This window comes from Arthrobotrys flagrans (assembly GCF_004000055.1).
Source record: "Arthrobotrys flagrans strain CBS H-5679 chromosome Unknown unitig_0, whole genome shotgun sequence".
NCBI lineage: Eukaryota > Fungi > Ascomycota > Orbiliomycetes > Orbiliales > Orbiliaceae > Arthrobotrys > Arthrobotrys flagrans.
The window spans coordinates 7,934,961-7,948,891 of NW_027137550.1; the positions used below are offsets into that span (position 1 = coordinate 7,934,961).

A 13,931-nucleotide genomic window follows, 5' to 3' on the forward strand; every position below is an offset into this window, starting at 1 on the left:
AGGAGTATTGCATTACAACGGAGTCAAGGAGCCATTGCCTGTGACGTGGAAAGCTGATGCAAATGGATGGTATCTCGCAAAGTCCTTTGCTGACCCCAAATATCAGACCCTACACTCTCGCGAAGCTACCAAATGGTGGGCCTGCCCGGTCTGCGCTTCGAAGAGGAATACTGGCCCATGGCAAATCTTCGCCGACACAAAGAAAGTCACTGTCAAGGACAAGGACATCCCATCCAAGAAAAAAAGGATTGCTTCCGGACGGAATTTGTAACCACATTGTTTTATAACAACGTTGGTCGGTAAAGCAAGTAGAAGGGGGGGCTTTGGGAAACATACCCAACCTAGCTTTCAAAGCTCGAGAATATGACAAAGGAAAATAACGATTATCAGAATTTTATGATCAAGGGTGGAAAATAATTGTCTCGCCGTACATGTTGAAAGACACATCCGCAGTCGTTAATAGTATATAACATTAGGCCACAATCTTTTATATTAGCTAGTCCAGACCCTGTGTTAATAAATAATTCAATAATTTCTTAAATTTGATCTTCATTTCATATTCTTTGTGTATAGACTTTACAGTGGAGTACAGGAGGTGTCTGCTATCTCTAACATATTGTATCTTACAGTTCCAGGGATATCCAACATATTATAGCACTTTCGATTACATTAAGTCGGTAAAGCAGAAGTCCTGGTTTGGGCCTATAAACTAACAATTGGTGATAATATACATCTACAAGGCCTAGAGAAGAAGAAATAGTTAAGAATCGGGATCCTGAACTCAAAGAAGATTGTGGTGTAAACAAGGCATTACAGGACAAGTACGTTTATAAAGACCTGAATCTTAGTGTGCAGGATCCTGTTTCCTTTTACGACAGGGCAAAAAAGGCTTGTGATATCGATCTGATGGTTTATAGCTAGCTTTTAAATATATATATATATATCCACGGTATTAATTTTAAAAGTTACACCGTGATAGGATATACCACAATAATAAGAGACTCTGCTAGCCTAAAATCAATAATTTGCAAATTACTGGGTACATTTTTGCAAAGGCCCATGCATTCGGAGACTAGTACTAGCTTGGAAGTATCTTGGATTCAGGCTAAAAGTACCTCGCCTTGGAGATGTGTGTTGCTGGACAGAAAATGCAACAAAGGTATTGCATGATATCCTTCCTCTCGGGCGCTAGCTAGGAGCACGGCAAGCTACAGCAATGTGGGACGCAAGGCCCAGTTTCCTAATTGGGTAATTTCAGGGCCTTACAAACTTGCAAAGTGCTATTTTGGTCTGGATGCGGACTTGGGCTTGCAATGCAACGGCTTGTGCAGTACCTATATATTGAGGCATTTTACTCCCCATGCCCTCCTTGAACTACATGGTTGATACAACCTAACTATTCTCGTTATAATCTCTAGCTATTTGGAGTAGCTATATGTCTGACAATATAATGGTTCTCAAGTATGTACCCCGGGAAGTGTTTGAAGAAAATTACTACAGGGAGCGCATAGCCGAAATAGGTCTGTTGCCTGCATACTTGGAAGAAAACTCGAGACGACCTTGGTTTATGTACCAAGCGCAAGCCGAAGGTTAGTATCAATATCGCTCTGTGATTTATTGTATCACGGTTTAGAACCTAGGATATTAGTATTCCGGGTCCTAACCCCAGCCGGTCACCCCGAGGATCACCCTCACCAATAGCGACATGTCAGCAATGGACTAACCTGCCTATTCCCCTAGGCCCAGCTCTAGAAAACTATCTTAGTCCAGCAAGTGTTCGCATTTTCAAACTATTCAAGCCCAGGCTCGGCACGAATACCACTAACCCTTAACCAGGATATATTTACCGTACCTAAAACTGCAACTAGGACACAGAAATGTAAAACCTGCAAGGCTCAGTTCTCGTATCTTAAAGATCGCCGCCGACATGAAGCGACTGTCCATAATACTTCGAAGGGATTTCTGTGCCCAGAAGAAAGTTGTGCGAGATCGAAGCCGGATAGAAGTTTCTCCAGACGAGACAATCTCAACAACCATATAAAAAAAGTCCACGGAAAATCCTCTGCGGATGCCAACGGACTTCGATTCCATCAACATCGGTTTCCTGACCAACCCATCGAATATAGACAGGCTTCACCGGCTGGGAGCGACTCTAGGGCTAGCCCTAAAAGCGAGCTACAAGTAGCGTCAATATCTCCAAAAATCTCGAGTATCAATTTTCACCGGCACCTTAAAAGGACTCACTTTGCAGCGGCCCTTGCAGTGCTATCAAGGCTAGAGGAGTCTGGCGATGAGACAACTACAACCCTACTACTACGGTGGCCGAGCTCTTGTAAGGCCGATCAAGATGTCGTATTCCGGAAACAAAAGGGACTGCGTGAGAAAGCCAGCAAAGGTTACAGAAAACTTCAAACAGCCACTAATTATAAATCGGATCATTTCAAAAACTTTGTCTCGGAGCTAAAGGACCTCGATAATATATTAAGAATCGGATACGTGACTCTCTCAGAGTTTATCAACGAAGACAAGAAGAAGGTCCCGAACGATTTGAAGGCATTATACTGCATGTTACACCTATGCTACGCAATGTCAGAATCAACGGAAACGGATACCCTCAATAAAAAAGATATAGAATTTGCAAAGTCAGCGTCAGAATGGAAGGGGTGTCTTCAAGAAGTCTCTGACACAGGAGTTTATGAGCAAGATCTTTTTGACGAATTGGTCTCCGTCATGTGGGACGAGATGAAAGAAGGATGGGACTTTATGCAGAGTTCGGGCTGGGAAGCGACTTTCGGGCCAGACTATGTGAACTTTGACCCAGCCTTTAACCCTATTGATGACTTTGATACTGGAGACCCGCTCCGCAGTTTATCAGACTTACTGGAGATCGATATGATTTTCTCTGGCACTCCGGCGTGTTCCAACCCAGAGCAGCTTTGTCATTCACTTCCAGCCGCCCGACCACCGTGGGAAACTCTTGTCAAAACCCTCGTTATAACACTCGCCGTACGCTTCATCCAAGGTATGTACGAGCATATAGTTTTAGGATAGCATCGAAGATGGGTATAGGGATACGGACTAACTTTTCAACCATGCACAACTCTCTAGAACTACAGGAAGCAAGTGCCATGTTCTTTTACATTCGTGACAAGATCGCGGGTTCGACGCTGCGTACCGACGACGGGAGCCCGCCAGCCCCCCGCACCCATATACAACCAAACCCTGCGCTAAGTCTCAACCAACGACAGGATATCATCATGTTCTTACAAGACTCACTGCCTAAAAAGCTATTGCCTATCCTCAACGCAGCGTCTGACCACTTTCTCAACGGAGTTATCAATACGCTTCACGACTTAGAGGAATGCATGACAGCTTTTCTAATGGTAAGCAATTAGCCTAACATCTTCGTTGACTCTTGAATAGGTGTTTGCTAACTCATTATTCTCTTAGATATGCTGTGTGAATGCACATACGTTCCTACTATTCTTTTCAGACGTAATCTCTCGTTTTTATTCCTACTATCACACTCGTTTCCCATCAAATCTTAAATGCTCCAATGACGTCTACAATTCTCCAAACTACGTTTCGGATAAGAGAAGGCAGGAGGAAATAAACCTCGAAATCCCTACTCCTGGCCCTAGGTCTACGAGTGAGTGCCTAGAGGCTACTATTGGCGCCAACAGCCCCACTCCCGCTACTGCTGAAGTATCTTCCATTACTCAACAAGGAAAACGTCAGCTTAACCAAGTCCCAATATCTGAACTGAGCACGACCGGCAGTCAAGCGAACATGATAGAATATAGGTGGAAAAACACAATGGGGCCGCCAAAGAAACGGAGGAAACTATTGAATAGTCTTCCTCGAGCGACGCCTGCTCTGTAAAACGGATATTTCGTACATGGGGATTTCGCCTCGAATCATTGGATCCTTTATGTTAAATATGTAGTTAACCAGTTTTATTATCTATGTTTGATATCTACATTTGGTAGTCCTTTCTGCCTTATCTCTCTTCATCGATGTTGTTTTGGATAATAGTTATTTCCGATATTTGTTTCCTACTGAGGCCTGATCTTCCGATATGATATTATTGCGTTTAACATGTTTTTTGACATTGCTCTCTGATACATCACTTTCTGGTATTGCTGTCTGATATTCTTTCCTGCTATTTTGTTTCCTAGTTTTATAGTGGGTGAAATCCACCCACGAAATTAAATTTCTACGGGCCATTACATTGTGTTTTCAGCGTACACAATAACATCCACTCTATCTTCAACCCTCACTCCTCATTGCTTGATACTTCATAGGTATGAAATTTTTCATTACTATACTAATAATGTACTGGAGGGCTAGCTAAATACCCCTTTCAAGATGCAGTCTATATACTTTAGCTAAAAGAGACAAAAATAACTAAAAAACCAAAACTTGCTATGTTTTCCATGAAAGTTTTCCATATATTCCAAACCCAGCTTTGAACCTCCCTTTGTTTTCCATGACTTTGTGTGAAAAAAAAGTGCTTGCCTGCTAAAGAAAAGATATAAACCTAAAGAAAGACATTTTCTTTAGAAAATAAGAAGAAATCAAATCATACGCCGTTATATAAAGGGAATTGCCATAGTTATAGATTTACTGCTAATAACACGCCCCCTCCTTTTATTTATTATCTCACATAATCGAACAACTCGCCTTCTCCGCAATCCCATTCTCATTCCCAGTGCCCTTTCTCACAACCTCAAAACTCTCATCCATCCCACCACCACCAGCGACCTGACTTCTTCCTCTACCATTATTCTCCGCATACGCCGACACATTCCCACCATGCTGATTGTTATGCTGCATAGCCGCCGCCCTAGTATTCTCCATCATCATAGCACCAGCACTCTTCTCCCTTCCCTTTCTACCCCATCCCTTCTTCTTCTTCATCGACGCAGCTCTAGTAGCTGACCTTTCAGCACGGCTATTACCACGCGCAAGGTTATTTACGGATGAATTACTTGCGCTTGGCATCCCTGGTGCTCCTTGTGCGTAAAACCCGCCGTGAAGTGGAGATCGACGGCTGGCTCGACGGCCTGGTGAAGGAAGTGGACGCTCACCGGTGTGAGATGGTGTATATGCGACTTGAGGTGCGCCGGGGGGGCGTTAGGAACGGTCATAAACGCTGGGTTTACATATCCGGTTGGAAGACCGTGCTGGCTTCGACGTCCACGTGATTTGGAACGTTGAGTACCGCTGCCACGGGTGGTGCTGGTAGTAGCTTGCTGAACGGGAGCAGTGGTAGGTGCTGCAGGAGTTGCCGCTTGAACTGGTGGTGGAGAAACTGTAAGGGATAGAGTATTCCTGTGATTTCCGCCTGCCATTGCGGTCCTGAACTGTGGATGTCCAACTGATGAGTTACTGTGCGTCGATCCTGAGCTGCCTGGTGGAGGTCCTGGTTGTGCTACCATTGCCGAGACAGGCATCATTCCTTGAGGGTTTGAGGTTACATTACGAGGAACGGCGGGAGTTACTGGTGCTGTTGCGGACGTGGCAGGGAGTCCTAGTGGTGTTATTGGGGTTACTGGTTGAGAGGTAGAGGTTGCTGAAGGGATTGAGAGCGCTGGGCTGGATGGGGTTGCACTTTGTCTGCTGTAACGATGTGAAGGGAGGCGAGAGATTAGGGGGAGGAGTAGTTGGCCTTGCTGTTGTGGCGTTTGTGGGGATACCTGTGATTGCTGTGATTGTTGTGCTTGTGGTGGGCGTGATACTGGTCGCGACGGCGAAGAAGTCTGAAACTGCGCTTGTGTCGCAGGCGGAGTGCTTGGTTGGGGAGGAATCCTGGTTGCTCGAGGTGAAACTGTTGTTCTTGACGGTCTGCTTGTATCGAAGTTCGGCAGCGATGTGACGCTATTATTTGGTTGCTGTGCAAATGGAGCAGGATGTGAATACATCGCAGACTGCGGACGTTCCGTATGAGCTCGTTGTTGGAGACTTGGAGTTGCCGTTACATTTTGTTCCAAAGGCATAGAGTTTGAACGGTACTGAGTTGGAATTGCTGGCACAGGTGGAATGGCGGGTGATCTCTCGTCGAAGAAGACTCTCTGTGGCATACTTTCGGGGTCTCGCGATCTGGGACGACTATGATGTTGGATTGAAGAGACCTGTTGGTTCATAGTTGGAGTTGTCGACCTTTGAGGCTGTGCGAATGATTGTGGTGGGGGCACAGAGTATTGAGATTCCATACTACGATGGGATGGTTGCGGACTAGGAGGGGAATGTGATACCTCGGTGTCATTGATAGTAGACAGTGACAGTATACCACCAGGTGGTTCACGTTGGATAGAATTCCTGCGAGAAAGCGACTGTGCTGTTGAAGGACGTCGCTGTTCCGCTGTAAAACCGGAACTGCTAGCTGGTGGTGTCCCTATGTTGGTACTTGACGCATCCGCGAAGTTGAAGCCTTGGAAAGTTGTGCTTGGCCCAGCGCTAACAGATCCATTTCGAGAGAGACCACCACCGCCAGGGCTCACAGGACTTGTAATCCTCAAGCTTGGGACGTTCCGTCGGAGCCTGGGACTTGAAGCTCCAGATGCAAGCGGATCACGTTCTCTCCTGTCAATATCTAGTTCACCACCGCTACTTCGCCTCCGCACTCGCTCATTAGGATTTAGGATACCCATACTCCTGGCACGCTCCAAGAGTCTAGCCTCGTAGTCGTAAAGTGGAATCGCAGTAAGCTTCTCAACATATGGTGGGGGCGGTTCAACCCATTCCTCCTCGCGAAGACCGAGAAGACGATAATTTGTGACAGCGAAGTTCGGGCCTGGTGCCGCGTCTGGCCTACGACGGGGTGTACGTTCCGCATTGGCTCTTGCAGCTGTGGCCGCTCGCTGAAGAATCGTGTAGGATCGAGTATCGGTATGTGAGTATGACCACTCAATCGCTTCGCTCAATGATACACCTTCTTCATCTTCTTCCTCAGTGTGGGATACATCCGTTCCTTGGCGCGAGATGTTTGGTGTTGTAGCAATGCTCGTTGAAGATGAATTGGCATGGGAGGTTAATGGTATCACGCTCGGCAGAGGAGGTACTGGTGGTGCAGGCCCATGAACAGATTGCCTCTGTCGTTGAGCCACTGTTCGACGTCGAACAATATTAACTTCCGCCTCGATATCATTTTGTTGTTCCTCAAGCTGCTCCAATTCAGCGTTTGAGCCATCTCCCACGTCAATTGATATGACGTCCCGCTCCCCCTTACTCGGGCTTCTTGCAAAGTTGTACAAGATTACCCGGCCACCCTCCAATATTTCTGGTTCTGGGCCTTCTTCATGCCCTTCGCTCTTAATTCCAGCAGCAACGGCGATAAGTCTTTCGCCTTTGCTTGTCATTGAGAATTTCAGCCCGACTAACCCCGGTACTTTCCCAACAAACCTTCCCTGAACAAAATTATTTCTACTTCGTTCAACAGAATGTTGCCAAGGTACAAATGTAGCCCCGATCATAAGGCTATTCCGAGAATTACTTCCGCTGGCTTCAGCGGTTGACTCCACGGGGTTTTCCAAATCTGAGGGAATTCCATATATCCACACTGAATTCGTACTAAATCCTGAAGCCACAACTCCACCATCAGCACTTGGGGCTGGCAACATAATCGGCGGTAATGGGCTAGTATTTGGTGTCGAGAAGTAAGTATGCCCATTCCTCAAATCATCCACTCGAACAGCCCGAAAAGCGGCGAATGCCTTGTCGTACGTAAAAGTCCACGAGGAGTTATCACCGTGGTGAGTTAGTAGCGTGGCATGCGAGATATCTCTCGAAGTCGTGGGGAACAAGATCTGCGTCGTCCACATTTGGACCAACGATTCCGTGGCAGCCATAACATCGGAGAAGTATGGCGCCGAAATAACCACAGTAGCTGGGCTTCCCGAGTTCAGAGTTGATCCGATGAGAACCGTGCCATCCAGTGAGAAGCAGAGTGTGTCGACAAGGTCGCACTTGACAGCACGCTTTTGTTCAAAACCGGGAGCAAGTGAAATAACCTCGACACCTCCGTCGTATGCTACAGCTAGGACAGTGCCATCAGGAGCCAATGCTATAGCTCGAGGTGCATTATCCAAATCCAGGGATTTCACCCGCTTGATCTTCTTTTCCTCCAAGTTGTAGACGTTGACCTTATGTTCTGTCGAAAGAACTGCCATAATAGTCCCATCATCCAAGATAGTGGCGCTAATCGGCCGTCGTAGAATCTTTAATTCACGCTTGATAGTCACAGGTAAATCTTTCGAGGGTGTCGCAGTATCGATAACAACCATTCTCGACGACGAAATAGCAACCAAGTGTGTCCCCTTTGGTGAGAACTCATACTTAAAGACTTCGCCACCGGGAACAGCTGCAGAAGACGACAAGCTGCGACATATCAGCTGAATCTCTGTTGTTTCCGGGCGGAGCATGGATTCGAACAAGCCTCTTCGCGAAGCGCGACCGAACTGACGAACGAGTGATATGAGATTCCCCGGGGTGTCTTCGATATCCTTTGGGACGACGACACCACATTGTGACAGCTGACGGGCGTATAGTAGACATGATCGAGATGCCTGGTACCAAGAGGAGTTTATAAGGGTTAAGGAATCAAATTCGTTGGGAGAGACAAAGAAGAGGATCCTAGAACGACGATGGCAACGCAAGAGTTGGTTAGCGTGATCCCACCTCCATCGCGAGATATCAACATCTTCAAAATCCCAAACATCCCACTATACAAGCATTTATCCAAAGAGGTGGATACTTAAGAAGGTACTTAAGTGGTGCAGGTACGTGTATAGCAGTATAGACAATACTAAGAAGGAAAGATAACTCACTGCTGCATTATCTCTTTAGGTAGACGCGAAAAGGCCGAAGGGCCCCGCATCCTCTCTTTCTCGCAGCTCCTCCGCGAGTCATGGCCATTGCTAGGCGATGTGTTGTTGTTCTGGTCAATGTTGTCCTCCGCCGACATTCTCCTTTTGCCTTTCTTGTCGATTGAGTTTCTTGGATGTGGCTGCTGTTCCTGTACAAGAATCAGCTGGTCAGAGGCAGCTTGGTCGAACGAGGCCCGCGAAGACATTGTGGTGATTCAATATATAAGACCAAAGTGGACAGTGGTTGGCGTATATCGATGTATCGGTCTCCTCCGATGTGCTGCTATCCGCCTTCTCTCTTACTCACACTCTCTGCACGCCCTCCCTGCGTCTTCGTCGGTGTCGTCTTCGTCCTTCTCAAGCTGGCGCTTTGTCGGCAGGATATGTCCTCGTGTGACGATGATAAAAGGAGAAATCGAAAGAAAACCCGGCTGCGGGTTTTTTGTCTGTAATTAAAATAGAATAAAGTCAAGTCGTCAAGCAGGCGAACAAGCAAGCAGTTAACTAGGCAGGCAAGCAAATCGGGAGGCGGCCCAATTTAGTATCCCTTTCCTCGCTGCATTAGACCTAGTTCAGTCCAGTTCAATTGCTTTTTTGCTGGCCCCAGGTCTTAGTATCCTTGAATTTGTGATGCAATGTACTGTCGAAGGTGACCCAAGGAATTTTTTTTAAATTCAAGATGTCCCAGATGGCTTCCCGATCTTGGGTCGTAATGGAACGGACGGATAGATAGAAATTATTATAAGGAAGATATGCTTCGATTTGTAAAGTCCCAAAGGAAAGCCTGCCTAGCTTGAGGCTTGTCGAGATTTAAGATTAAGAATGAGATGAAGAATGAGACCGAGACTAGAACGACTAGAATATGAAAAAGAACAGCCCCAAATATAGATTACTACTCCATCTTATTACCAGGGTGGTGGTCAGTCTTTCAAGTATTACATACTATATAGCTCGCAGCTACGATGGACCGGGCAAAAGCCATGGATGACCATGAAAGGTCATAAATGGAGGGATTGGATGGAAAAGGAAGAAAGTACTGAGCCGAGCCCGGACGAGTCAAATCTTCAGCCTCAGACCAAATACGAGGCCGAAAAAGTTATAAGCCTTGAAGATCAAGCCTAGCTAATATCAACAACGTACCGACTGAAGTGCTTACTTACTAAGTTGACTAACGTTAATGGGGTGGAATGTAGGCGGATGATTCCAGTTCAATATAATATTAGTAATATTGATACGCTAATAGGTATAACTAATTGCCGTATATTCCAAGCTAGTTTGCAGGCTCGAAAGAATCGTCGAATTTAAGGTGTGAAAAAAAAAGAGTCAGATAGCGAAGTAGTAACAGCGGAGTTGTCTCTTTTTTCAAATTTTTCCAAGCGGCTAAAATGTACAGGTGTTAACTTATGAATGTGTATACGCAAACTAGCCACTTCTAACAGCAGGATGATATCATGTCGTGAACTCAGAACTCAACCATTTCAAGGGGTAAAAGGGAGACAAATATATATATTTTTTTGATCAATCAAGAAGCAAGTTTGGCCTGTCAACAAAAAACTTATCGGCGCAAGCGGGAGGCAAGAGCGTGCCGTATTCGTAATTTAACACCGATGGCTGGATCCGTGCCATGGAATGAACACCCAAGACTTCCTGCAACCTCATGCGTATACCCACATCTGCGCCGAGCTTAAAACTTCCGACCGACATTCGGTATGTTTCATGTGCTCCATGTACTCCATGTACTATGTACTCCATAGAATAATGGATTGTCGCCCCTCTTGTCCCCAAGTTGGCGATAGTTCGACATTCCCCCCTTCTCCTGCATCGAAGGATGGCAAATGGGCATTTCGGTTCGACTTGACGCTTCGTCAGACCCTGGCGAAACAGACCACCCTTGACATACAGTAACTCTGACTCGGTTGAAACATTCAAGTATAATTGACCTTCTCGAAGTAGCCTTTTCCCAACAAGTATAATATGGCGCGAAATTTGGACCCCCCCGGCTCCAAAAATAAAAAATTTTCAAAATCTCAAAAATTAAATCAAAACAACAAAAACAACACTTTCGTAACTTCATAAAATTTTAGATTTTATAAATTTCACAACGTTTATAGGCTTCATAGACTTTGCAGATTTAAATAATAAGTAAATTCAGTTATATATATATATTTCAAACTACTGTAGAATATATAAATAATAATGAAAACTAAAAAAATAAAAGAAACGGACTTAATATAATTTTATAACTAAATATAATAAATAGGAATATTATTTATTATAATACTAATAATAATAGTAATGTTAAAAGTAAAAACTTAAGGAATTTATTAAATTATAAATCTAGTAAAGTCGAATAAATCCGCGTTATCTCAATAAACATAAGAAATAGTAAAAGAAAAGAGGTTATTAATTTAAGTAACAAAAAGACCTTAAGTATAATAATCAAAAGTATATATTTCGTTTTTAAAAATATTACTCTTGATTAATTCGTTGACGAGATAATCTAAAGTCTTAAAGCTATTTACTTATTTAACAATTTTATTTCTAAAATCGATAACGAGATATGTTATACGTTAATAGATTGGTTCAACTTAGACAAAAAGCTAAAACGCAGGAATAAAACAATCTTAATTATAATCGAATAAATATTAAAAGAAAAGGTTAAGGTTTAATTAAATCTAATATTTCCAAACTCTATAAGTATTTATATTTGTACTAATAGTATAGATATCTTTTTTAGTTCGAGGGATTAAGGCTGTATTTCTTTTGTTCGCGATAAATTAAGTATCTGCTAAAGTATTCTTTAATTATTAACGAATAATTTTAAGGATATATTTAATAAACTTGTATTTATTAAAACCTTTTTTAGTTTTGATTTAGTTGTGGTAGGTTATTCTTTTGTAGAAATTATAAGCCCTTTTATAAAAAAAAATAGTAATATTAAAACGAACTTTAGCAATAATAAATTATTAGTTATTATTAAAGGACTGTTATAAGCGGAATTCGATAATATTAAAGTTATAAATACTAATAATAATTTAACCGAGAGTATAGCTATTATTCATAATATAGATAGTATTATAAATAGCTGTTAAATTAACAGCATTCCTATTATAGTTTACTTTAAAGTTGGAGGTAACTATTACGGCATTATTATAAGTTATAAAAAAGTCAGGATAAACAGGGTAGATTATATAAATAAAATTAATTAAAGTCTAAATAATAGCGCCTATAAAAAAAGGATTTATATTAAAACTAAAAAAGAAATTAGAAATATAAAGAGTTTTATTAATTATATTAATCTAAAGAATTATAAAGCTTTAGTTAATATAAAAAGCAAACAGTAAAAAAAAGAGAAAAAATAAATAGTATAAGGTAAAGAACGGGGTTTATATAGATAAATAAAAAGCTTTATAGTATACTTATATTATTATTATTTTTATATTCCAGTATAAAGCTAGCATTATTTTATTATGTTTTTATAGTTAAAATATATTGTATAAAATTATGAATTCGCAGTTTTATATATAAAGTTATATATATAAAAGAAACACCCGTTCGAAACAACATAACAAAAGTTTTTAGTAATAAAACTTCTATATCACATAAAGGTATTACAGAATAAAAGATTCATATACTATTATAAGATACCGTACATGCTTTTAAACGAGTTATTTACAAAAAAAAAGATATTTATAATTTAAGACGAGATAATTACAGGTATAATATAAAAATCATATATAAATATTATAACATTATATAATCTACACTAGTTCTCTAGAACATTTTCTAAAGTTATAATTGCCCGAATAACTCTAGGGCTTTTAAAGTTAAATCTCCCGAAGTCTTAATTTCCTAGAACGAAGTAGTTAGCTTAACCCCTAGTATAATATATAAAGTATATAAAGTATATAAGGTATATAAGATATATAAAATACTCTACAATCGCTAAATAGATTATTTTAAGTAACTAAAATATAAAACCGTTAGCAATAAGTTTACAATACTCAAACACATATTATAAACCTATAGTATATTTTCTATAAAAATATTATTTTTATTGCAGAATATGCTATAAAAACTTAAAGAATTAGCTTCATAAAGTTTCATACTCATAGATTCACACACACCTTTCGCCTTCAACGATACCTTAAACAAAATATTGTTATTTTTAAAAAAAAGGGAAGTTATACTTCCTTATTCCTTTTATAATTATCAAAATCTAGCTTATCATCCCAATTATTAAAAAAAAATAGCCGCGAAAGTCGTCAACTTAAAAGTTAATAGTAGTATAGTTGCTTTACCAACAGTAGATAAAGACTATTTATTTCCTTACTAAAAAATAAGATTTTTATCATTATTAAAACAAAGCCTAAGTATTATCTCAGATATCGTAGGTCTTAGCTTATTTAATAGTAATACTGAACATATAAGAAAAACTATCGCAAAAAATCGCAAAAGCAAGAATCATAAAGTTACAGCGAAAAAACTTTTAAAATTATTTTATAATATTAATACTAATTATTTAATAAAGCTTAATAAACTTACTATTCCACCCCCTTTTACAGTCCATTAGCGGCAGATCTTCTATATTTTCTTGAATATCAACAGGGAACTCGTGCCTTTTAAAGCCAAAAACTTTAATTTAATTAATCACAATTTTATACTCCTATTTTAATAAGACTCCTTTGTAGACTTAATAAATTTTTAGTTGTGAAAAAACTTCTACGATATAACTATCTAAAAAAAATAAGGTTTCTAAGAGATGAAAGAACTGATTGATTAGATAGATAATATCTATATCAAATCTTTTGTATTATTTAGTATTTTTAAAAAAACAAATTTAATCTTGTTTTATATCTAAGTTCCAGAAGAGGATACAACTAAAGAAGACTTAGTAGAAGTTTTAAAATTATATGAGACTAAAAGTATCCTCTTCGTTATTATTATTCCAGTCATTCGAGTTAAAGGTTTTAAACTTGTTTAAATGAAATTTAAAGTAACTGTTACTGTTATTATTATTGAATTTCGATTAGTACCTACGAATAAAGAAGCTTTTTTAGAGAA

General features: G+C 40.8%; 2 protein-coding genes across 2 annotated transcripts; one reads left to right on the forward strand and one right to left on the reverse strand.

The window, feature by feature from the left end:
• Positions 1 to 1,450: 1,450 nt before the first annotated feature.
• On the forward strand, positions 1,451 to 3,882 carry DFL_005326 (uncharacterized protein; the record flags this gene model as incomplete). The annotated part of the gene is made up of 5 exons (XM_067634567.1): positions 1,451 to 1,589; positions 1,741 to 1,775; positions 1,837 to 3,022; positions 3,109 to 3,383; positions 3,451 to 3,882. The coding sequence occupies 5 exons, from the start codon at positions 1,451 to 1,453 to the stop codon at positions 3,880 to 3,882; spliced, it is 2,067 nt and encodes a 688-aa protein (XP_067492623.1).
• A 780-nt stretch (positions 3,883 to 4,662) lies between these two features.
• DFL_005327 (uncharacterized protein) lies at positions 4,663 to 9,073 on the reverse strand (the record flags this gene model as incomplete). Its single annotated transcript, XM_067634568.1, has 3 exons — positions 4,663 to 4,930; positions 4,981 to 8,634; positions 8,829 to 9,073. 3 exons carry the CDS (start codon positions 9,071 to 9,073, stop codon positions 4,663 to 4,665), a joined length of 4,167 nt encoding a protein of 1,388 aa, XP_067492624.1.
• Positions 9,074 to 13,931: the final 4,858 nt, after the last annotated feature.